The following is a 22,914-nucleotide window of genomic DNA, read 5'->3' on the forward strand; positions in this document are numbered from 1 at the left end:
AGTGGGGTAGAATTGGTTCTAGATTGGGGCGCTTAAAACTGGGTTTAGAGTGAATATAGATGGGAGATGCGTTGCGACGGTTAAAGAAAGAGGGAGTAAGTTCGGTTTATTTAGGGACTTCGGTGGCGGATTGCTGGGCTATTATTGAGTTGGCGGCTGCTGGGGAGGTAGTGGCAGTTTCGGCCGAAGTTGGGACAACCTGGGCAAGTTCTTCTCTTTATGAGTGCGCCTGTGCGGAGGAAGTCTTAATTAATCACCAGATTGAGCCGCCGTTAGATGTGCCGGTTGAGACTAATTTGCAATTGTTGCGACCGAAAGATCCTTTAGTGCACTACGTATCTCGCTTGTTTGCGTGGCAGAAAGTATTCATTCCTATTTATCAGGTAGTGTTGCAGGATGGCCGGCGAACGGTTAAAATGCCCAATAGTCGTGAAGAGATTGCCATGTCCTCTAGTATTCCAACTGAAGATAAGCTAGCGCTGTACCATTGTATGACTAATGGGTTTGCGGAGAACTTTAGTGAACTATCGGAGCCGACTAAGACTATGCTCCTCTCGGCCTTGGCTGGAACGACTTCCATGTCGGCTGAGGCAGTATTGAATGTACAGAGCCATTTTGGACACTTAGGCGGCCCACAGTATCTTTTCCCAGCTAAGACTTTCTCAGCAATTTCATGGCTTCTACTTCAGTCACATCCAAGCATTCATTATGCCCCAACAGTTGATCTGCCCGATCCATCTAAACGCACTCCGCCTTTTATTCTGAATATTGCTGGTCTTGGTGAAATAACCGCTAGACAAGTTCTTGAAAGTCCTAAGAATTATAAACAGTACTTACGCATCTTACTTCTCAAAAGACCCTTTACATCTACACCAACTAAACATACTTTTCTTATTGATCAAAATCACATTCATGGTTTGTCAATTACGTTAAAATCAATTAATTATCTATACCTTTGGTCAGATAAGACTGTTCCAGGCACGATTATAAGATCAGTTGGACTTAATCCTGAATCTCTTCTTTTCCATGCCGAACTGGTATCAAACAGCTCTAATAGTTGGTGTTCTTTCGATATTTAAATAAATATGGCCTACAGTGCTCCCAAACACACGTCACCAATGAATACCAGGAAAGGATCACCATCTAATCGCCCAAGCGCTGTTTCTGCCTTGGTTCCGTTAGATGACACCCATGACATTCTTTGCCGAAATATGCCCCCGAATGCGTTGTTCTTCTGCAGTTCGTGCAAAGAGGTTCTTCTCCAGCGGAACATTCCAAACCATCATTGTGTTGAAGTGACGCGGCCAAATGAACTCTTAGAGACCTTTTATAACACGCGTTGTGCCGTGCCTGACCCAGAGAGTGGGGTTGAGTGTGCCAGGAGTCTTAACTGCAAAGTTCATAGTGCGCATTTGAAGCGAGCAGTTACCAAGCGAACAATCGCCTATGACGTACTAATTAAGAAGAATGCCGAGGAGAAGAAGAGAAAGAAGAGTAGCGGTGTCGATCTGGAAGAAGAGCGACCTGAAAAGAAGAAGAAAAGGAAGGAGAAGAAAGACAAGGTATCCGATAGTTATGTAAAGCTAGAGGATAACATCACCAGCCGCATTCTAGCACACGTTCCTGTGATCGAAAAGACCTTCTGTCTCCCGGATATCAAATTCAATACACTGGCCATCCGGAGCATCTTTTTCCAGCCATTAAAGATCCAAAGAATGCTCCAAGAGAAGAAGATGGCCCGCCACCAATAAATACAACAACACACACCTATTTATTGAGTTGAGTTAGTAATTAGTTAGCAATTAGTTAGTATTGGGTTGAGTTGAGTTAAGTTGAGTTGATGTGGGTTAAGTTGATGAGAGTAGTAGTGTGGTATGGTATGATATGGTGGGGTGGAGTGGTGGTAGTGAAATCTTAGTGAGATAGGGTGTGGTGTGGAAGAACAAAGGCCAGGTGGTGTTGAGTTATGTTAGATTTGGGTTTGGACGAGTTGGTAAGATGGCCTATTCTAGGAGTTCAGCTTCAATCTGGTCGAGAGCGAGTTGGAGCTGGGTGGACGAAAGTAGTAGGGTGTCCAGTCGAAGATGGGGCCAAAGAGGAGTTAGAGTTAGATTGGCATCTAGTAGAAGGGCCGTGATTAGAGCATCGGTATGGATGGCTTCAGAGCGATCCATGAGTTTAGCATAGGCCTCTGTTAGTCTGATGTGGCTTTCTAAAGCTCGGACAGTTGTGCCAGGTGTTCGTCGTTGTCGCTCATAGTACTTACCAATCAACAAGCGAGCCTGATCGGAAAGAACAACCTGTTTAGGCCGACGGCGAAGTAAAAGATCTCTTATGTATACAGTAGCACTTTCATTGGGCTGTCGCCAAATAATGCTACGACAGATGTCTTCATTATTAGGAGTTGCGTCATCAAGAGATAAAACCAAATCAAAACGTGAGAGTAGTGGGGGTGGTAGTTTAAGAGAGGGAAGAATTCCCTCCCGGATAATTGCTGCATGCCGAATCGCAGCTACTACCGAGCACCGAGTATCTAGCCGCACAAGCATTCCTGCTTTAGCTACAGTCAAAGTCTGCTGCTCCATAGCTTCGAGAATAGAAGCCTTGTCCTCCTTCTTAAGCGATCCAAACTCATCGATGCAGCAAATACCGCCATCGGCCTGGGGCAAAGCTCCCGGCTCAATACTCCAATTGTTCTTCTCGCGAATTGCACAGGCAGTCAGGCCCGCGGAGGTACAGCCAATGCCAGTAGTTAGCACAGCCGGTTTTAAGGTCTTGGCGGCAAATGAAAGGAACTCGCTCTTTCCTGATCCAGTGCGCCCCACCATTAATAGGTGGCAAGAGGTTCGGTTCTTAGTTTGAGCATCTCTGTACAACTGCTCAGCATTCGAACTACCACTGCCCTCTTTGGGGTCTTTCCGAGACTCACAGCCGCCTAGAGAGCACAGAAGCATGCCTAGCTTGCAGTGGAGTAGTCCATTCAGCCGCGGGGCGTACTGAGAAAGCGCCTCCATAAGTGTATGGTACTCACTGGGCCGAGCCACCTCAACGGGCGCGGGACTAGCGAGTGGAGTCTGCTTAGAAATGCTTAGGGCAGAGAGCGCATATTCACAATCTAGTGGCTGTAAAGGCCTGATCCTATTCCAGAGCACTTTAACCACGCCTGTAATTCTTAAAAGCTCGCCAGGCCGACAGCTTTCCACAAGCGGTCCTTCTAAATAAACAGTTATGGTCTGCGATAGATAAACATTACTGCGCTCTTGCACACGAATCTCTTGGTAATCAACTTTGCGGTCGGCATCTTGGCGAAAACCAAGCAGGCCAATTTTCAGCACAGTGCCATAGATACTCACAATGCGGCCGTAATGAACAGAGAAGGGAAATCCAGCCAGATCAAAGGCAGAAGGAATGTTCACTAAAGGCCTAGGCGACTCGCCGCTTGCAATTTGGTCCAGCTGGCTAAGCAAGGCCTGGGGGTCTTTGTCATAGGCCTGCATTACATCAAGCGGTGTAATATCGGGGCTATCCATTACTTTCAATGGGGAGGACAGATTTTTTGTCTTTGATACTCTCTAGACGCTTTTTGGTACTATTTGTATCTAAGATATCAATGCGATCAATACGTACGTGGTAATAAACAGTTTTTCCTTTGATTTCTAGCTTAGTGGTGTGCTCTGTCTCTTTGGGGAAGAGATTGATGAATAAAGCAACTCTTTCTAGGGCCAGGGAAGTCTTATAGGAATAGAAGAAGCGGCTGGCCTTCTCTCGCGTCCAGGATCCTTTGAGAACAAAAGGATGCACCCCGGCTCGTTTCTTCTGGAGGTGGTAGCACCCAAAGAACCGCTTCTGCAGCATGCGGATGGTTTCAACTCCGTAGCGATTGAACTTCTTTTGTTGTTCAGCAATCTTATGGAAGAGATTCTCATTGTTGATGATTAGCTGCAGAACCTCTTGTGGGTCGGATTCGCCGGGAAGGTCTAAATCGTAGTCTTTAATGATGGCGCTTCGGCGGCCACCCATTTCGCATTGTAGTATTCCTCTGATATACGAGGTTTTCTTGAGATCTTCTGTAATGGCGCCGCAGGGAACAATGCGGGTACCAATGCGCTGTTCGAGGGCTAGTCGACTCTCTCGGTTAATGTAGCCAATGTTTGTGGCAGTCAAGTACTTGTAGCCTATTCGCTTGGTTAGACACTGGGTGTACTTAATGGCCACATCGGGGCGAGCGGGCACAGACTTTTCAAATAGGCGCAAACGAATGACTCGGCCACACCGGGTCCGGCACACTACGTGACTAGCTCGCACAGATATGGGCTTATTGAAATCCACCGAGCATTCCAGGATCCCAGGCATTCTATTTTGTTCCATCTCCTAAACAATTGCCACTAAACAATCTACTTAAATAGACATTAATTGAGAGGCCCAAGTGGGAAATAGCCAAAAGGGCATTTATTGCTTGCTATCTAGGGTTAGTTGTGCCGCGAGCCAATATGGCGGTGGAGTAGGTGGTACTCCTTAGTGAGCTGCTCTGCTCGATACCGGAAGCGGGTTGGGGGAATGTTTGTCTTTTTCGGGTCATTAACTAGCCGGCCTTCTATGGCATACTGACCCAGCCATTCCTCCTTGTCCTTGTCAGGAAAGCTGCTAATCAAAACACTATTTCGGGCAATTTCACACTGGTCACAGGAAGAAAGCTTCCAAATTTGGGCCGCAATACTATACTCCTCCATCAGTGGCTCACGGGTATAGTGGAATTGCAAGGGGTCATCAGTTGATAGTGAAACATTGAGGCCCCGATAGAAGAATTGCGGGAAAGGGTTCTTCCTGTATTCAATAAAGAGGGAGTTGTTACTTAAAGGAGACATTGCTATGCCTACCTGTGCCAAGTAGTACAAGTACTGCAGGACAGGTGCCTTGCGCAGCTTCACTCCATGGGCGATGCTCCGGCTAAGCAAAAAGGCCGCTGCTAAGTGCTCAGTTTCACCACTTTCTCCTGCGTGGGGTCGGAAGCTAAAGATGTTTAGTCCCCGAGCTGCCCTTATGCGGTTGAGCATGGCAACATGGTAGAACATGTGGTACATATAATAGGTATACGGCGGATTGTCTTTGTGTTTCCATTTGGCGGGCGGTTCTTTCTCCAACTCACTGCGCTTATTCTTCACGCTTTCATCATCGACTGAATCAAAACCAACCACATCTAGCAAGAAAGTCCCAATGGAATTCTTAGCTTGGTCCTGCGAAACCTCCAGTAAGGACCCAAAGATATTTGACAAGAACTCTTGGAAACTCTTTATCTGGCCGTATCCTTTAAAGAGACCGTAAAGCCGCGGAACTTGAATGTACCAGCGAATGCTTGGGCTGTGGATGTCAAACCTTTTGATCCAATCGGAAAGAATTCTAGCCTCATCTGGCTTCTTCCCATAAATAGATATACCCCACTCGCACTTTAAGTATTCTTTCTCTTCAATCTCCTCAATCAACTCTTTAGTTATCTCAGCCAAGTACTTACCACCAATATAATTATCATGCTTTAGGAAGACTTCTCTTAACAAGGGCACGCCATACGGATTGTATTTCGAATTAAACCGGTCGAACCGATGAAACGTATCAATGTTTGAGTGCGTATCTAAACTATCTAAGCACAAGGTGTCTGGAGTCTTATTAATCCTTTGGAAGATATTCTGCAGTGTTTGCTCCTCGCCATCCTTGTAAACCACCTCATTAGGTTCTTCACGCAGCTTCTTCTTAATGAATTGGAGGAGCTTCTTTGAATTCATACTTGCCGAGTGATGAATATGTGTGTCAGCCTTAACGACTGTGTAAATGTCCTTAGAAGATGCCGTTTTCTGTTCCTTCTTCTCTTTAGCCGAGGATGTATTATGATGTAATTTGAACTGCAACTCTAAGTGTTCTAATCGCTGAAAGCAGTAGCTCTTTAAAGGTCCATAGTGTGTGATTCTGTTCAAGTATTCCATGTCATGGTAGAACTCCTCAGCACTTGGAATTACCATACTATCTTTTTCTAGTTTATACATTCCATCCCCGCCAAGACCAGCTCTAATTTCTTCTTCCGGCACGTACTTCTGCCACTTCTTATTCTGTAGACTCACACGCATGTATTTCTTCCGTAAATCCATCGCCTGGACCAGCAACCCCACTAAATGTGATCGTTCTCGCCGTGTTTCTCCATCAGACGACATTTTAAATGAATTACCTACAGTCCAAACTATGTAATTAGTTTCATCAGCCCCTTAACCCGCCACCCTCTACCACATCAAAACAACTTAATACCCATTCGCAACTCCCATCCTACTATACACCCAGCAATATACCACTTCACCACGCATCAAATATTATACGATCTTACGTCATCACTAACACATTACAACTTACATTACATTATATTACATTACATTAACACAATACACAACACCAACACATTACGTTACATTACAATACAATACCCTACTAACACAACACAATACCAACGCCAACTTAACACAACTTAACACAACCCAACCCACCATAACACAATTCAATACAATTAGACTAAATCAAATACATCATTCAAACGTTAACTTATACCTTATTTACTTATTCATTCATGTGAGATCTTTTGCTGCACCTTGATTAGATTCAAAATACTGTGGGGTGAATTCTTCAGCAGATCCCTGATCAAGGCCTGATGCGCCCCAGCCCCAACCTGCTGTCTACTCCATGTATTCGGCCTTTTAAACAGACCCTGCACCAAAGCATAATAATAAATCGACTTATAAGTCCAACTATAAAAGGGATAGCATAAATTCACTCCAGCCCGCACAAACATCCCAGGGTACCTATCTATCTCCCCCTTAGCTATCATCCGCAACAGAATATCAGCCACCTCAGCCGAGTACTGACTAAACACCACACAGTCATAATGATACTTAACTCCATACTGCACTACAGCTCCCACCCGTTCATAGGGCTCCACTCCCGCTGCAGTTAAATGCACAGCCCCCTCCCTAGGCCTATCTAAGGTACAATAAGCATACTCCACCATTACACTCTTATTCTTCGTCGTAACATTATAAAGTACATCCGAGGCCAAAGTATTCTCCAACACACATAAAACCCGTCTTACCTTCTTCCGATCCGTCTCCACCAGGCCTTTCCTTACCTCACTAGTCACCGATCGTTCAAATCTCTCAATAAAACACAACTTACAAAACCCAGACTGCGATAAAAGAACCCTAGCGGCTCCAGAACAGCACTCACATCGAATACTTCTTTCTTCCATTCTTTCCGTCTTTTTGGTATCTCCAATCTCTCCGGCTAGACCACGACAGCCTCGATCCATAAAATCTTGCTAGATATGCATTATTTATGTCAGCAAAAATTAGGATGAAAGAGACCGAAGTACTTGAAGCTATCAAATCAGTTTCAGAAGAGATTGTTATGCAGTGTAAAGTAATGTCTAAGTGGGTTGTCTCAACTGCCCATGCGGCCCAACGTAAGATTCAAAAGGACAAACAAGAAATCCTTAGGAAACAAGAATTACTAGAAGCTACAATCAGTCAACTAAAAGAAGAGAACTCTAAACTACTTGATGACCGCCAGAAGTTAGCTCTAGAAACCGAGTCAGAGCAAGTGGAGATCGAAAGACTCAAAGAAGAGCAACAAGCGATTGAAGGTCGACTTAGCCAGACCAAAGACAAACTCAAGTGTTTACAACAAGTCTATGCCCAACAATTATCAGCCACCAACCGATTAAGAAGAGAGTTACAACAGGACGAAGTCTTAGCTGAGAAGAATCTCCTAAAAGCCGAAGAAAGGATTAAGCAGTACCAAGCCCGTTTAGGTTTTAGTATTGAGCCGCTTAGTATTGGTTCAGTCAATTTTGTCTTTAACTTTAGTAGTCGCTTGTATGCCTTTGCTATTGAAATGGGTGATACCTATATCATTCATAAGGCTAGTGTAGAAGAGGAGAAGTATGCACCCTTATTGGAAGAACTCAACCAAACTCAAGATCTTTATGCCTTTATTCGAGGTATGCGTTCTCTTTTTGCCGCCGAGGATAAGGAAAACCAAGATAATACTGGCACTAAGCAGTAATTTCGATTGAGTTAGTATAGGGTTAGTATGGGGTTGGGTTGAGTTGGGTTGAGTTGAGTTGAGGTAAGTGAAGGTAGTAGTAGTTAGTAAATAGTTTAGTTTAGGTTATGTTGATTTATTATTGGGTTTGCTTAAGATATGATAAGATAGGGTGTAATGAGGTGTGGTGTAATGTGGTGTAGTGTGGTGTAGTGTGGTATGACAAAACGTAGTAAGTATTGGGTAGTTAGGGCGGTGTAGGAGCAAGATAGTTGGCTCTTTTGATGGGCTGGTTTTTCTTATGCATAATACCAAAGAGATTCTCAACGACTTTAGTGATCTGCTCATTCCGTAACCGGGCCTTAAGAGCCCGATCGTCTGAGACTCGTCTCTTAATGGGCGTGTTCTTAAACGTATGTGCTGGTGGGAAACGTGGTAAGAAATCGTAGTAATTGGCTGGATACTCAGCGTACGTGCATATTTCACTAGTATAGACCGGTATAGGGTCTGTTTCAGGCTCTTGGGCTAGTACTAAAGATTCTTGTGTCTCGGGTATGTCTTTGACCCATTGCAGTAGTGGCACGGCATCTACAAGGGCAGGTGAGTTACGATGGGCATCTTCAGCTTGTCTCTTTAGCTTATAACTCAAATAAACAGTGTAATTGATAAGTGTGTCACTAAGTAGGGCAAGAGCTGGGGCTTCAACATGTGAAAATCCAGACTCTTTTAAGACAACCGCAATGACCGCCTTAGTAGCACTAAGTATGGCTTCATTATCCATGCTGCCTCTCTTTTTTTTATGCTAGAACGAGTTAATGCTTTGCCTTTGGTTGACCGAATTGGGGCCTATTCGCATATTTTAGGATTGGGTGAAGTTAAGTTAGGATTGGGTGATAGTAAGGTAATGGGAGACCAAATGAGTGCTGGGAAAGAGTTAAGTGATGATAGTTGTGGATTAGTTGGACAAGTTCAAGCCCGGCAAGGACTTAAACTCTTGCAAAAGCTGGCGGCTAGTAATCAAGGAAGACTAGCTATTTTAGCGGGACCGGCTGGAAGTGGTAAAGGTGCCCTATTAGCCGGATTAAAGGCTGAGTTAAAACGAGAGGAAGTGCCATGTACTGTTTTGTCTGGTAGTGAGATACACTCTTCTGCACTGAGTAAGACAGAAATTCTGATGCAAGGCATTAGACAGTCCTTGGGCATGCGAGTGAAAGAGATAAGCCGGATTATTGAAGGAGAAGTAGTTGAGATTAGTGTAGATAGAGAGAGGGGTAGCTCCGGGAAGATTGTTTTGAAAACAACTGATATTGAAGGTATCTTTACTTTGGGAGAGAAGATGTTGCTGGCTTTATACCAAGAAAGAGTTGAAATTGGCGATGTCGTGCGGATTAACAAAACAACCGGTACAGTACAGCGCTTAGGCCGAGCTCTTTCTAAGGCAAAGGATCACGAACTGATTGGACCAAACAATCAGTTTATACCTACTCCGGAAGGGGAACTACTAACTACGCGTGAGGAAAGACATACTGTTACTTTTCATGAGATAGATCTTATCAATTGTGAGCACTTAGGTCCTTCTTCTGTTCATCGTAGTGCGCTGGAGATTCCGGCGGAAGTACGGGAAAGTGTAGATGCTTCTATGAAAGAATGGGTAGAGGAAGGAAAGGGCGAATTAGTTACGGGTATGTTATTTATTCCAGAGTCGCACTTACTGGATTTAGAGTGCTATGCTTTTCTTAATACAGTAAGTGAACTAAGACAAAGTCCGGTGGTTATTCTAGCGACAGATCGTGAACTTGGTATTCCTCGAGGGGGTTGTGAGTCTTGGCCTTTTGGCGTACCTAGTGACTTCTTCTCACGGGCTCTGCTGATTCAAACGACGGTTTATAGTTTAGATGAGGTGCAAGCTATTGTGCGTTTGCGTTTGAATTTAGAAACGGTGAATGCTGATGAAGAAACAGTACGGGCATTAGCTGAACTTGGCCAGTCGCAAGGTCTTCGTTATTGCTTTAGTCTTATCTCAATTCTTGATGTACTAACTCAGCGCCAAAACCGGCCAACTACTCGAGAGAGTCTAGATCTGGCCAAATCCCTTTTCCCGCCTAATGCCAACTAGTTCCTAATAAGGCAGATTAAATTGAGATTACGTTTAGTATTGTGTTGTGTTTAGTTTAGTTCAGTATTGTGCTGAGTTTAGTTTAGTTTAGTTTAGTTCAGTTTAGTTTGGCTTAGCTTAGCTTAGGTGACTCAACTCGATGCTGATTTAATGCTAATTTAGTATTAAGCTATGTTGGTAGTAGGTGGTAGTGGGGTGAACTGAGGTGGTGGGAATAAAAAGGTCGCAAATACTAACCTAATAAGCTGGTGGTGCTCTGGTATTGGGTTGTTACTGACTGGATAGTGAAGAAATAGATAAGAGGAACAATAAAGAGAGACTAATCGGGTAAATTTTCTTAATGAGTCACCGATTAGACGTAACATTATCTGAGCGATATCGGCCTAAAACTATTGATGATCTGGCTGGAAATGCCTTTATTAAGAGTGCGCTGACTTCGTTTGTTCAGAACAGAGACATTCCGCACTTTCTGTTCTTTGGGCCTCCTGGAACTGGTAAGACAACGGCGGCTAAAGCTATTGCCCGTTCGGTACTCCCGGGTCTGGAACGTAGTTTGATGGAGCTGAATGCCTCGGATGAAAGAGGAATAGATGTAGTTCGTGAGAAAATTAAGGCCTTTGCCGCTTGTTATAGTATGCAAGGCGGTCCTTATAAGATAGTTATTCTGGATGAAGCCGATTCAATGACTAAAGATGCTCAAAATGCGCTTAGAAGGATTATTGAGCAGTACTCTAAGAACGTGCGGTTTATTATCATTTGCAACTACTCAACGAAGATCATTCCAGCTATTAAATCCCGTTGTGCTCCCTTTCGGTTTGCTCCCATCACTAAGCCAGAGATTATAGCGTACGTGCGGTCGGTTGCCTACAAAGAAAGAATTGAGATCACTGATGAGGCTTTAGATGCCCTGGCTGTTTATGCTAATGGAGATTTAAGAAGAGCTATGAACATCTTGGAAGGTCTGTCTATTCAAGGGTCAATTACGTTGGATAGTATGCGGATGTATTACGCTGGTACGGGACATGGCCAGATTGAAAAGTTCTACCACAGTCTATGGGTGGATGGGTTTACTTCATTAAAGACTACTTTGGTGGCGATCAAGCGAGAACTAGGTCTGGGTATCAAGGAAATCATTGCGCAGATCTCTGAGTATCTTAAAGATTCGGATAACAAAGAAGCAGCGGATATTATGAACGAGCTTTCGGAAATTGAGCACCGGGTTAGTACAGGATGCTCGGAAGAAGTGCAAGAGAATGCGATGCTGGCTTCGTTTGTATTAAGACAATAATGGACTTGGCCAATAATTTTGTATGGGTGTGTTATCGAGACAGAACCTGTTGCTTTCTTGGCAAGTAATTGGACTGATTAGTATTGGGGTGGTGCTTAGAATGGCACGGGTTGATCAATGGCTGGATCGAGTGAGCTATTATGACGTGGTTGAGGGATATGGATATCAGCGCGGCAATCCTTATGCGGAGGAGCCTTATATGCTAACTAGATTGGTTTGCTGGATAGTGCCTGAGTGGGGCTTTGACTGGTTTATGCTGGCGTGTGATGGACTGACGGCATGGTTATTGAATGATTACTGGTACTTTGTTCTGGGATCGGCTTTGCCGGTTGATGCGGTTGGTGTGCTGGGTCTAGGAGTTGCGTTGGCTTACTGCTGGGGAGGACGAAGAGGCCGAGCGCTTTTGGGAGGAATGCTGGTGGAGAATACGGCTAATAAGTGCCAGCCGGGGATTAATCCGTTCTGGTACGTGAATATACAGATGCTGGACCAGTACCAAGCTATGCACCACCAGATCTTCTATGCCACTCACTATTTATTCTGGGGACTATCATGGGCAGCACAGGAATGGACAACTCAGCTGTTTATGGGGTTGGTTTTTAAAGAGGGCGGGTACAAGATGTACTTGCTCTTATGGCGATTGCTGGCACGGGAGATGGTGATGTTGCCGGAGTATAAGTGGGTCTTTGGGTGCTTGGAAGGGATAGGTGCGTTGTGCTATCTTTTGGAGAGTCTTATTTGGTGGTTGCTTGTGCGCTGTGGTGTGGGCAATATGAATTTCTTATGTTGGGTGACACTAATCTTTATCCTATGCTCGGCGGCAGCTACACTTTTAGTTGAAGTAGGCAAGCGAGATGGCAAAATGGCTGCGGCCAAAGCAGTGAAGGCTAAGTCTGTTTAAGCGTAGGCAGTTAGTATTGAGTTAGTATTGAGTTAGTATTGAGTTGGTATTGAGTTGAGGTTGGCATTATGATTGAAGTATGATGGTAATAATAAAGACACTTAAGTTCGTATTTAAGTTAGTGTTACTAGATTGATTGGCATAGACATTGGCTTATTTATTGGCTTGGTGTGATTATGATATGTTTAATGACTGAATATCAATATGATTGTGTTTGAAAATAAAGATGCTTATCCGGAATGTCCTAAAATGGTCCAGAAAGCAGCTGATATAAGGTTTTGGGATATTTTTGACTTATCGCTGGTCTTCAAAATAGTTACGCTTTTGGGTAAGTCTGGGACCGGCTGTTCGGAATCTTCTTTATGCAAGTAGAAGACTGGTTTGCTACGAAGAGCTTCAGTGATGTCTTTAGGCCAGTTCCGGAATTGGCCTGAGCTGCCATCAATGAACAGAGCAGCCACCTGGTTAATATCAGCCAGGTCGCGAGGAGAAGAGACTAGCCGATAACGCTGCCCAGTGTGCTCAATCTCATGGCCTGGTTTCAATTGCACATTTGGCGCATCAGCTAAAATGGCCTTAATTGTCTCCAGAGTAGTCTCTGGAACACTGGGAACCACAATGTAAGCCAAGCCGGTTTGTCCAAAAGTCTTCAACCCATTGTACTTCGCAACTAAACCCTGAACATCAAATGATTCAACCCGCGTTGGCAGAGCCACCCGAGTGCGCTCATTAGTGGGCGGGATTAATAGATCGGCAATAATCCTTTCGCGATCCATAAAGGAAACCGCGTCTATGTCCAAATTCCGACAGGCCTTCAAGTACTCGCCATGGTCCTGGTCTTTCGTGCAGTAGAGCTGAACAATAGCAGCCAAACTATACGGCAACCCTCGCTGGCTAGTGTAAGAGCTTTTGGTGCTCAAGTCGTACTGAAGATCTCCAATTACTACTTGATTGCCCGCAATAGCTATTCGAGTGCCATGGGCTATTCCTCTCTTTAATGCTAAGACTGCAGTACTCTTCATTAGGGGGACAAATATTCTTCTAAATAAGCAGTTGGGTCATTTATTCAGTTGCTCGAAGGTATCCCGTAACTACGGTAGTGTGCTTAATCCAATTCTCATCTGCCTCTGAGGAGAGTCCATTAACTAGCACACTAGAAATGGCCTTACGGCTGAAACAGTATTTGTACTTAAGCGTGGCTGCGGCCCGATGGGGTTCAGAGCAATGGACTGTAATTGAAGCATTCCGACCGGAAGTGAGCTTCCAAACCAAACTGCGCATTGTGGGCACGTATTCATAGCTGCCTTGTTTGCACTCCACACTAAGATGACCTGGCGTGAAGTCAAAAGAAAGGGTGGCCCGGAAAGATTCAGGAATGGCATCAGTGTCCAGACAAAGCATTACTTCGATGGTTTTGGCATCAATAAGGACTATTTTAACGATGGGAAGAGCATCTTCCTTGCAGTTAAAGGTATAATTCATTAAGACGGTCTCTTTAGAAGGCGCGGTCACAAAAGTCGTAATGCCTTCGCGCTTAGTTGAGACAAGGGGGTTAAATTGAATATTGCGCAGACCACAAAGCGAGCGAGAGTCTATTTTAAGAGCCATAGCCCCAACATTATCGGTTGGTCGGGTGACTATTTGGCCGTAGGCCATTGTAGAGGGCTGGCCATGCAGAACGCGCTGGGCAATTGTATCTATCACATCAACATAAACCCGCTTTTTAGCCATCACACTTAGTTGCAGTGCATCATTAGTACGGTGTTTACGAGGAATGGAAAAGGCTGGATTACGAGTGGTCAGATAATTGTCGATGTAGGCATAAAGAGTAGCATGTTTGCGATGAATAAATCCTTCATTATCAATTGCTAAGTTGCGAATAAGAGCCTTTAGGACTTCTCTGGCAATATACTGATCTTCGGATAAAAGGAAGAATCCCTTATAGAGCAGGCCATTGCGTTTCTCGGCTAAAGAGAAGGTCGGTGTTCCAGCTGAAATAGGACCAACAACTGGGTTGTTGTAACGAAGAACCAGCGCGCCATCGGTGTTCTCTATCTCTACACGAGCAAGCATTGTATTTAGAATGTTACGTCGTATTTGTGCCTGATTTGCTTATTTATTGTTGATACTTGAGTTGTTGCCATAGATGGCCATTGCCCGGGCAACAAAGGCCTCTAAATGAAATAGATCCTTAGTCCCTGCCCGCAAACGCGAATCGAACAAACTAGCGTACTTAAGAAGATTAGCTGCCGTTTCAACCGATGCTTCCTTCTGTAGCAGAGACAAAACCAGCATAGATAAGATTGCTTGGCCAGGTATGTTTTTGTCCAGTAGGCCATAAATACTCTCCCGAGCTTTAACTACACTTTTGATAGAGGGAGCCAGAATAATCGTATCTGCCAGAGCATTAATGGATTCTTCCCAGGGAAAGGGCCCTACTTTCTTAGTATGAAGAGCTAACTCAAGTTTAGCCATAACTTTATGAAGATTGCCACGAGATTCTTTAACTATACTTTTGATTTGATCTTCAGGTAAAGTACTCTGCTCCGCCGTTAGAATCCGGCCAATTAACTGATTAATCTCCATATCACTAATAGTAGGCACCCGACAAATAAGAAATCTACTTTTAAAAGCATCAATAAAGGTATTAGTAGTTGTAGTTAGAATAATAAGCCGAAAGTTCTCAGCACCTTGCTCCATAATCCGCCGCAAGGCCATTTGTGCCCCAGAGGAGAGTTCTTCACCATCTGGAATAATCAAAAGTTTAGCCGCTCTACGCTTATCTCCCAACAAAAGTCCTTTAATTGATTTGGTCTCTGAGATATCTTTTGCTATCTTTTGAAGCACTTTCTTGTCATAATAACCATGAGGACCCACTCGGACTTCAATTGCTTCATCACTTTCTAACAAAGAAACTTCCAAAGTCTTGGAAGCACTTACTTCAATATCAGTTGTATAGGACATATAATGCACTTCCTTATCAAAGAAGTGTTTGATTAAAGCATGTAATAATGTACGTTTCCCAGAGCCATTCGGACCAGCCAAGATTAAACTGGGAAAGTTACTAGGAGCAAAGGTCTTTAAAACAGCTACACAATCAAGATGCTTTAGTTCATCTAAAGTCTTCGGTCGATACTTCTCTTGGAGCATGAAATAAAAAGTGGCTTAGCTTGTGTATTTGTTCAGATTGAGTTGAGTTAAGTTAGTATTGGATTGAGTTAAGTTGAGTTGGATTGTGTTAGTATTGGATTGGGTTGAATTGAGTTGTGTTAAGTTGTGTTAGTATTGTGCTAAGTTGTGTTAAGTTGGATTGGGTTGAGTTGTATTGTGCTAAGTTAAGTTGTATTAAGTTGAATTAGTATTGTGTTAGTATTGGATTGGATTGGGATTATGTGGTATTTATTTGGAGTTATGAGATGGTTAGTATTGGGTTATGTGCTATCTGTACCATTCCCTCACATATCTTAATGAGAATATCGAGATATCTCTATTTTACCTTTACTGAGGGACAGCATGTAATTATGTTATATGTTGATGTGGCTAAGGTTGAACATACTTTTATTGATAAGAGTCAAGTTAGTTTTTGATCTTCAAATCCTAACACACAACAACTAGACTATACACTATACAAATACATATACTAAACCAGCTCTTTATTAGTACAATGCTGTTATCTGGCCGGTTCAGAGGCAAAGATGTTTGAGGCATGAATAATTAGTTTACCTAGTGTGTTCTTGTCCTTTCTAACGATTTCATTAAGTGATTCAACACAGGCTTGATTGTTTAACAGCGCATCCAGAGTTTTCTTGATGTACGTCGGGCGTGGGGCTAAAGCACAACTCTTCTCCAGGAGCCGCGCAAGAATGTTCTCTTTGAAAGAGATCGGAGTTTGAGCCGATGAGAACATACTGATAATAACTTCTTGATGGGGAAGAGACTCTTCTTTTTGATTAGTTAAGGCATCAACTAGAACGTGGGATAGAAGTTCTTCATTCTGGGCAGTCAGTAAGGGAAGTTCAGCTTGAGTCTTTGGCTCATGAATCTGGCAAAGCAACTTATAGTACTCCGTATTACAAATCCGGTCCCGGTTCTGATGCAGTACTTCTAAAACCCCCGGATGATGATCTAACGACCATGCACTCCGCAGTAAAACTGTAGCCGGACCAATAGGCACTACCGTTAAAAATAGATAAGAATAATGCAGATAAAATCCCGGGCAGAACCGTTTAAGTTGTAAAACAAAGACCGTACATGCATACACAGCCGTATCTAACTCCGGAGAATAAGGCATCTGTCGCAATGCCTCATAAACCCAAACCAAAATACTAAGACCACGGGCCATATTCCGCAAGAACATATTCCGCATGATATACTCTGAGAAAAGCAGCTCAATGTACCCCCCAAAGAAAAGACCCAATACAGTCGGTCGGACTTTCTTCAAGAAAAGGAAGACTGTCTCCTCATGCTCACTAGATAGTCCTTCTAAAACAACCTGCAATAACCGTGTAAATAGTTTTTGAATTTGATAGTACTCTATCTCCAATCCATTAATAAAGATTTCCGTTAAGATCTCTAAAGACTTCACCAGTAAAGAGTTCTTCTTGCTCAGTAAATGAACTAAAACCCCTAAAGCTTCTATCTTCATGTACTTAATGGGCGAACACTCCTTACGTAGCCGCAAATAGTACTCCACACTAGCCGAGAAGGAAGCTTTCAAGAAGTTCTTAAAGACTTCTGGTGATTTAGCTCGTTCTTCTATCTGACTTAATGCGGCCGCCATTTGGGCTTCTTTCTCCTTCCCGGCCACACGACAGAAGAGTAAATCAACCCAAGACTCAAAAAGATCTCTATCTTTCTCTTCCTTACGCGTTAAGAAGATCCGTCGGGCAATATCTTTAAGTAAACTTTTGATTCGCTCATCAGTTCCACTCTTAGAACATTTAGATAAGGCTTCAATCGTACAAACAAAATCAAAAGGCGTACAAATAGGAATATCAGTTAGAATACACCGTCTAAGTAGTTCAGCTGCAAACTTAATCCGTTGGGGATTCTTCAGTAAAGTACTGCCTAAGTGCATATCGTACTCTACTTCGTTCATAATACCCCGGTCTAACATCTGGGCAATAACTTCAGCATTAAACTTACGCTCGTCTTCTGCATAGATCAGCCAGGATGAAACTTCCTGCTGTGAGTTGTAAGAAGTCTTACAAATGCGATAAACGGCTTTGATGCACTCATTACGCGACCAAGTATTAGTTAACATAAAGATACTACCGATAATGTTCTGACAAAAGAACAAACAAACCATATCATGGGCCCCTGAATGGACAAAACTAAGAATAACATGAATACTTTCTAATAACTCAATGGCTAAGGCCGGGCGGACATTTTCATCTCCGGCTTTTTCTATCTCATGAAGAATACGTTGGGTATCTTCCCATTTCTTCTGGGCAGAAGATCCGGTAAATGGTCCAACGGAATCACCTGATTCACGACTCTTATAGTTAATGGAACAGAGATAAGCACAGATTTCATGGTACTCGCCAACGGTCACTGGTTGAATTTCATCGGCAATAATGTAGCTGGGTTTAGTGTACTCCTTCTTCTCGTAGAGTGAGATACGGTAGTGATCAATTGGACTGGCTGGAGTAGGAGGAGTAGGAGGAGTAGATGGAGTAGGTAAGGAAGTAAGTTCTTCCAGGAGTTCTTCAACCATAGCTGGTAAGCCCTGCGTAATTCTAGTACGAGTTATATGCTCAACAACACCCAAACAGATAGATAAGTTCTTCTTAACTAGAGAAGATACCTTATCAGAAGAGATAGAGTCATTCATACCGGCTAGTTTCATAAAGTGCATAATGTTGTTAACTACACCTGAGAAGATAGGATCTGCAGCTGAAGCACAAGCTAACTGGACAGCTAAGGAAGTAGACATATTTTTAAACATAGATACGGCCTTATCTTGCTGATTGGGAAAATCACGTTTAACAATTTCCATGGCCGCCCGAGTACTGATATGAAAAACCTTATCAACAATCGAATAAGTAATATCTCTAATCGCAAAATCAATAGCCATAATCGAAATATGCGCTAAAATATTACGAATACCATCCAGTTCAATATACTTAGCCAGTCCAGTTACTTTTCGCTTACTTCCCAGCCTTCTTTCTTGAATAGCCGTATCCGGTAAGATATCTTCAATATGCACATCTATTTTTGAAAAACATATCTCTATCTCTAAAGAGATAAGATCACTACCTTCCGTTAAAAAGTGTATCTCAGAAAGAATCCGTAGAATACTACGTACATAAGGACTAGTACTCCCAAAAATCTTACTAGCAGTACATTCCTCAATAAACTTACAAACAAAAACAACCGCTGAATAGATACACTCCTTCCCAATACTTTCTATCAAATACTCAGTTACACTAAATTCCGACCGTCTTATCGGTGCCTTATCAGCAAAAGTAAACATTCCTAAATAGGTCCCAATTGTTCTTAAAGAAGATAAGCGATCGGTTCTCTCTATCTCCTTATGCCGCTCTAAAAACTCCCTTAAGATCCTAAATAAGACCGATCGTACTACTAAGAATAAAGTCTTGGAATACCCCAAGACAAACTCAACATAAAGTCTTAAGTGATTTGTCTCCTTCAATAGTCGTTTAGCCACTAAGTATTTAGCTAGAACCTCTTCTGACTTACTACCTGATTCCCGTTGCATTCCTTCAATAACCGTCTGTAAACTCGAAGGTGTCAGCATATTAAACTGTTTAGACCAACCCGGATGTACTTCAATATGACCTACTACCGCACTAACTAGTTCAGTAAAGAAGACTGTGCCATCTTCTGGCTCTTCCTTAGAGGAAATACTCTGGATGGCCAAATGACCCCTAATGTACGTATAGAGTGACTTATTAGCTGCATAAACCTGGGGCATACGTGAGAACTCCTGGCAGTAGAAAGGGTACTTCTCAAGGATGTCACAGAAGGTTTCTAGCATCTTTAAGCCGAACTTGAACTTGTTCGTGCACGGTTCTTCTTTCAGGAAGACTGTAATTAGGGCCATAACTGCTTTAATCCGGGGTTGCGGTAAGATTTCATACTTGACCATTCGTCCGTAGAACAAGGCCATTGACATAACTTCATGGTGTGGCAACCGATCGATCAAAGCGTACTTTAACTCCATTTCGTTCAGAATATGTTCAAAGATCTCTACATCGTAAGAGTTCTTATTAGTAGATATTTGGGTCATATAAACAATAGCATCAGAATTAGTAGTTCGTCCCGTAATTATATTGTGTAAGAACTCATTAGCTAGTTGTTTTAAAGTTGTTCTTTTAACTAAACATCCTCTTATCTCTGGAATTAACAAGCTTTTTAACTTACCGACTAAACTGATCGTTGTTTTGGAAAGAATCTTAGCAATTACTTCTAAAGACATACAGGTAGCAATAATTGTATCAACTGTTAAGGGATAAATATTAACACCTTTAGCACACCCTTTGCCATACCTTAAAATCATATGTTGTAATAAAGCATTAATAAACTCCTCATTAGATTGCATGCCTAAAATAGCACTTATATCAATGATCTCGGCCGTAATAGCTAGTAAAATCAAATCTAAAGAAAAGTCCAAAGGATCTAACTCCTTGATAATATAAGGCAATAACTTACAATCAACACAAGCAGCTAAACATTCCTCTAAAGTAAAAGAAGAGGCATACATACGTCCCATCATAGTTAAAGTGATTTTAGGCCGTTTTTCAAAGATCTTCCTTAGAGCCACTCGGCCCTTATCAGAAGGATAGACACAACTACAAAATAAGTCATTAAAGATCTTCTCGTACTTACTATGGTACCTAATTAGACCGGTACAGATTAGTTCAGGAATACTTAAAATACCAACACTAAGTAGGAGAGCTCCTTCCTCTACTTCCATTTCCGCAGCTAAAGCATAGACTTCTTCACAATTGTAGTTAGATTCGGCCATTTCTTTAAGTTCTGGGTTGTACTCGTAACTTTCCTTAGTCCGGTCAATGAGAGGAGTTGTATCTCCTTTGTAGAGAAGAGTGAGGTCGGGTGGGAGGGCAAGTAAGTACTGGAGGGTGTAGGCTTGAGTCTTGGGGTTCTGCCAGAGCTTGAGCATACGCTTGAAGGGGTAGAGTTCTGGGGAGTTGGTGCTGTGCCAGAGAGTTAAGTAGTTTTTGGCTTCGGACTTTGATTTGATAAGTAAATCGGGCTTATCTAGTTGGAGAAGAGGTTCTTTCCAGTCGAGATCTGGGTATTTTTGCTTGGCTTCGACTATTTTAATGCTTATCTCTTCTTCTGGGGTTGAAACGAGTTCTTTTAAGTACTCAAAGAAGAGACGATCTTTAGCAGTTGAATGGACTTCGGGAGGGCCTTTATCTTTACTATTTGCCCCTTTGTTTGGTTCTTTCCACATCGATTAAATTTGAAAAGAAAATGGAGATAAATGCCTGGAATTAGGCTAAATCAGGCGGGAAAGATGGTTGGCTAGAGTAGTAGAGGTAATAAAAGCGTCACTGAGGTTGCCTTGAGCTTGTTGGTTGGTCCATCCGAGTTGGTATACTGGGATGGTTAAGTTTTTAGTTAGATGTTTGTCTAGAGAGAGGGAAGTATAGGGTTTATAACCGAGGGCCGCAATGATGGCAGTGTATTTAGAAGTGGATATGGTGTTATATAATGATGAGGTTTGGTTTGGTGGGGTTTGGTTTGATAAGGATGTGTTGGTGTTGGTATTGGTATTGGTATTAGTGTTGGTATTGGTATTAGTAGATGTGTTGGTTTTGTTAGTGTTGGTATTGGTATTGGTAGATGTGTTGGTTTTGTTAGTGTTGGTTTTGTTAGTGTTGGTAGATGTGATATTGTTAGTGTTAGTGGTATTAGTAGATGTGTTGGTTTTGTTAGTGTTAGTGGTATTAGTAGATGTGATATTGTTAGTGTTGTTGGTATTGGATGATGTTCTGGTGACTAGTTGGAGAGGGGATGCTACTGAATTAGATGATACTGAGTTAGATGGTACTGAGTTAGATGATACTGAATTAGAGGGTGTTGGTGGGGCGATGATTTGGATGGGGGTTTGCCAGAAGAGAAACTCAAGTTCCTTGGGTGGTAATGTATTTGAATTAGTGGGGGTGGTAGTGGTTGAGTTGGTTGAATTAGTGGGGGTAGATGTGGCTGCTCGGTGGAGAAGGTCTATCTTGCGCTGTTGTGGACGGGGTTGGGGTGGAAGAGTGTGCATCCAATGAAGAGTTGCCGGGGAGATTGTGACTTTTTGGGCGGCTGGTAGAGTTTCGGCTAGAACGGGTGGAGTGAATTTGGCCTGGAGAGGAGAATTGCGGCCGATGATGGTGATTTTGTTGACTTGGGTATTGGCTAAGTAGTTGGAAGTGGATTTAAGTGTGTTGGCTTTGAGAAGAATGCGAGCTATGTCTAGGGAGACATTGCCATTACCGATGATAGCTATATGGCCTTGCAGGGGAGGAATAGTAGGTGGGGAAGGAAAATTGTTGATTTGTTTCATGAGCTTATCGGCTGAGATAGTTAGATGGGCCCCGGGAATAGTAAGACTTTGTGGGGCTTGTGCACCTGTAGCTAGAACAATGGCTGAGTAGTGGTGCTGGATTTGGCTTAGTTGAATGTCCTTGCCTACTTCAACTCCGGTGAAGAGCTTGACACGTGGGTGCTGGAAAACGGTTTCTAGATGGGGAATGGTTTGTCGGACCCCATACTGATCGGGAGCTACACTAGTGCGTAAATGTCCGAGTGTATACGGATTCTTTTCAAAGACATCGATTTGGAGATTAGTGTTTCTTTTGAGAATCTCTTGTAAGAAATAAGCGGCAGCTGGACCGGCGCCTACTAGGCAGAGACTCATTTAAAAAAAGATGACGTACCAGCAGGGATCATCGATCGATCATGTCTTTGAACGTGGAGCTTTGGACTGGCTTGGTTTGAGTTTTGTATTTATGGGTATATTTTGGGCTATCTTTGTCTTTATTGAGATGTTTGGAGGGTTTCCCTCACTTTCTTATCGAATTGCTGAACGTGTAGGTGCCTTAATAATATATACATCTTTGTATATTGTGGTGCTTTCGTTGGTTCATGCTCATGTACCTGTTGATGTAAATGTAAGTGGGTGGTTTAGACGGCGATTTAAGCGAAATAAGCTAGATAGTTAGTTAGTATATAAATAGTTAAAATGGAATTAAGTTGGTTTATTATTTAAAAGATAAGGTTGAGTTTGTATTATTGGGGTGAGTTTGTGTTATTGGATTGAGTTAGAATTAAGTTAAGTTAAGTTAGTGAAAGTATATTGCACTGTAAGGTGTGGTGTTGCTAGATTGGGTTAGTATTGAGTAGGGTTGTTATTGGTATTGTGTTGGTGTTGTTATTGGGTTGTGATTGGGTAGGGTTTGTTGTATGTTCCTAGCAGGATATACCTGGTCTGAAAAGACGGGAAGAAAGTTACCTAATAAGGAAATTTTCCTGTTTATAAATAGACAAGTGAATCAA

At 42.7% G+C, this 22,914-nt stretch overlaps 17 protein-coding genes across 17 annotated transcripts; 7 read left to right on the forward strand and 10 right to left on the reverse strand.

The window, feature by feature from the left end:
- Window positions 1-59: 59 nt before the first annotated feature.
- Window positions 60-1,079, forward strand: NEHOM01_0940 (uncharacterized protein; the record flags this gene model as incomplete). The annotated part of the gene is made up of 1 exon (XM_051489818.1): window positions 60-1,079. The coding sequence occupies one exon, from the start codon at window positions 60-62 to the stop codon at window positions 1,077-1,079; it is 1,020 nt and encodes a 339-aa protein (XP_051345778.1).
- A 6-nt stretch (window positions 1,080-1,085) lies between these two features.
- Window positions 1,086-1,751, forward strand: NEHOM01_0941 (uncharacterized protein; the record flags this gene model as incomplete). Its single annotated transcript, XM_051489819.1, has 1 exon — window positions 1,086-1,751. The coding sequence occupies one exon, from the start codon at window positions 1,086-1,088 to the stop codon at window positions 1,749-1,751; it is 666 nt and encodes a 221-aa protein (XP_051345779.1).
- Window positions 1,752-2,003: 252 nt separating this feature from the next.
- Window positions 2,004-3,530, reverse strand: NEHOM01_0942 (DNA helicase MCM9; the record flags this gene model as incomplete). Its single annotated transcript, XM_051489820.1, has 1 exon — window positions 2,004-3,530. The coding sequence occupies one exon, from the start codon at window positions 3,528-3,530 to the stop codon at window positions 2,004-2,006; it is 1,527 nt and encodes a 508-aa protein (XP_051345780.1).
- On the reverse strand, window positions 3,523-4,353 carry NEHOM01_0943 (uncharacterized protein; the record flags this gene model as incomplete). Its single annotated transcript, XM_051489821.1, has 1 exon — window positions 3,523-4,353. One exon carries the CDS (start codon window positions 4,351-4,353, stop codon window positions 3,523-3,525), a length of 831 nt encoding a protein of 276 aa, XP_051345781.1.
- A 116-nt stretch (window positions 4,354-4,469) lies between these two features.
- On the reverse strand, window positions 4,470-6,200 carry NEHOM01_0944 (AMP deaminase; the record flags this gene model as incomplete). The annotated part of the gene is made up of 1 exon (XM_051489822.1): window positions 4,470-6,200. One exon carries the CDS (start codon window positions 6,198-6,200, stop codon window positions 4,470-4,472), a length of 1,731 nt encoding a protein of 576 aa, XP_051345782.1.
- Window positions 6,201-6,598: 398 nt separating this feature from the next.
- On the reverse strand, window positions 6,599-7,339 carry NEHOM01_0945 (uncharacterized protein; the record flags this gene model as incomplete). The annotated part of the gene is made up of 1 exon (XM_051489823.1): window positions 6,599-7,339. The coding sequence occupies one exon, from the start codon at window positions 7,337-7,339 to the stop codon at window positions 6,599-6,601; it is 741 nt and encodes a 246-aa protein (XP_051345783.1).
- A 44-nt stretch (window positions 7,340-7,383) lies between these two features.
- On the forward strand, window positions 7,384-8,094 carry NEHOM01_0946 (uncharacterized protein; the record flags this gene model as incomplete). Its single annotated transcript, XM_051489824.1, has 1 exon — window positions 7,384-8,094. One exon carries the CDS (start codon window positions 7,384-7,386, stop codon window positions 8,092-8,094), a length of 711 nt encoding a protein of 236 aa, XP_051345784.1.
- A 226-nt stretch (window positions 8,095-8,320) lies between these two features.
- Window positions 8,321-8,854, reverse strand: NEHOM01_0947 (uncharacterized protein; the record flags this gene model as incomplete). Its single annotated transcript, XM_051489825.1, has 1 exon — window positions 8,321-8,854. The coding sequence occupies one exon, from the start codon at window positions 8,852-8,854 to the stop codon at window positions 8,321-8,323; it is 534 nt and encodes a 177-aa protein (XP_051345785.1).
- An 18-nt stretch (window positions 8,855-8,872) lies between these two features.
- NEHOM01_0948 (RuvB-like protein 2) lies at window positions 8,873-10,189 on the forward strand (the record flags this gene model as incomplete). The annotated part of the gene is made up of 1 exon (XM_051489826.1): window positions 8,873-10,189. The coding sequence occupies one exon, from the start codon at window positions 8,873-8,875 to the stop codon at window positions 10,187-10,189; it is 1,317 nt and encodes a 438-aa protein (XP_051345786.1).
- Window positions 10,190-10,529: 340 nt separating this feature from the next.
- NEHOM01_0949 (replication factor C subunit 3/5) lies at window positions 10,530-11,477 on the forward strand (the record flags this gene model as incomplete). Its single annotated transcript, XM_051489827.1, has 1 exon — window positions 10,530-11,477. One exon carries the CDS (start codon window positions 10,530-10,532, stop codon window positions 11,475-11,477), a length of 948 nt encoding a protein of 315 aa, XP_051345787.1.
- A 22-nt stretch (window positions 11,478-11,499) lies between these two features.
- On the forward strand, window positions 11,500-12,378 carry NEHOM01_0950 (uncharacterized protein; the record flags this gene model as incomplete). The annotated part of the gene is made up of 1 exon (XM_051489828.1): window positions 11,500-12,378. One exon carries the CDS (start codon window positions 11,500-11,502, stop codon window positions 12,376-12,378), a length of 879 nt encoding a protein of 292 aa, XP_051345788.1.
- A 230-nt stretch (window positions 12,379-12,608) lies between these two features.
- NEHOM01_0951 (uncharacterized protein) lies at window positions 12,609-13,400 on the reverse strand (the record flags this gene model as incomplete). Its single annotated transcript, XM_051489829.1, has 1 exon — window positions 12,609-13,400. The coding sequence occupies one exon, from the start codon at window positions 13,398-13,400 to the stop codon at window positions 12,609-12,611; it is 792 nt and encodes a 263-aa protein (XP_051345789.1).
- Window positions 13,401-13,440: 40 nt separating this feature from the next.
- On the reverse strand, window positions 13,441-14,451 carry NEHOM01_0952 (uncharacterized protein; the record flags this gene model as incomplete). The annotated part of the gene is made up of 1 exon (XM_051489830.1): window positions 13,441-14,451. One exon carries the CDS (start codon window positions 14,449-14,451, stop codon window positions 13,441-13,443), a length of 1,011 nt encoding a protein of 336 aa, XP_051345790.1.
- A 39-nt stretch (window positions 14,452-14,490) lies between these two features.
- Window positions 14,491-15,528, reverse strand: NEHOM01_0953 (replication factor C subunit 3/5; the record flags this gene model as incomplete). Its single annotated transcript, XM_051489831.1, has 1 exon — window positions 14,491-15,528. The coding sequence occupies one exon, from the start codon at window positions 15,526-15,528 to the stop codon at window positions 14,491-14,493; it is 1,038 nt and encodes a 345-aa protein (XP_051345791.1).
- A 520-nt stretch (window positions 15,529-16,048) lies between these two features.
- Window positions 16,049-20,821, reverse strand: NEHOM01_0954 (CCR4-NOT transcription complex subunit 1; the record flags this gene model as incomplete). Its single annotated transcript, XM_051489832.1, has 1 exon — window positions 16,049-20,821. One exon carries the CDS (start codon window positions 20,819-20,821, stop codon window positions 16,049-16,051), a length of 4,773 nt encoding a protein of 1,590 aa, XP_051345792.1.
- Window positions 20,822-20,866: 45 nt separating this feature from the next.
- On the reverse strand, window positions 20,867-22,276 carry NEHOM01_0955 (adrenodoxin-NADP+ reductase; the record flags this gene model as incomplete). Its single annotated transcript, XM_051489833.1, has 1 exon — window positions 20,867-22,276. The coding sequence occupies one exon, from the start codon at window positions 22,274-22,276 to the stop codon at window positions 20,867-20,869; it is 1,410 nt and encodes a 469-aa protein (XP_051345793.1).
- Window positions 22,277-22,286: 10 nt separating this feature from the next.
- Window positions 22,287-22,580, forward strand: NEHOM01_0916 (uncharacterized protein; the record flags this gene model as incomplete). The annotated part of the gene is made up of 1 exon (XM_051489794.1): window positions 22,287-22,580. The coding sequence occupies one exon, from the start codon at window positions 22,287-22,289 to the stop codon at window positions 22,578-22,580; it is 294 nt and encodes a 97-aa protein (XP_051345754.1).
- Window positions 22,581-22,914: the final 334 nt, after the last annotated feature.

The sequence above is a fragment of the Nematocida homosporus genome, assembly GCF_024244095.1.
Source record: "Nematocida homosporus strain JUm1504 chromosome Unknown 4502, whole genome shotgun sequence".
NCBI lineage: Eukaryota > Fungi > Microsporidia > Nematocida > Nematocida homosporus.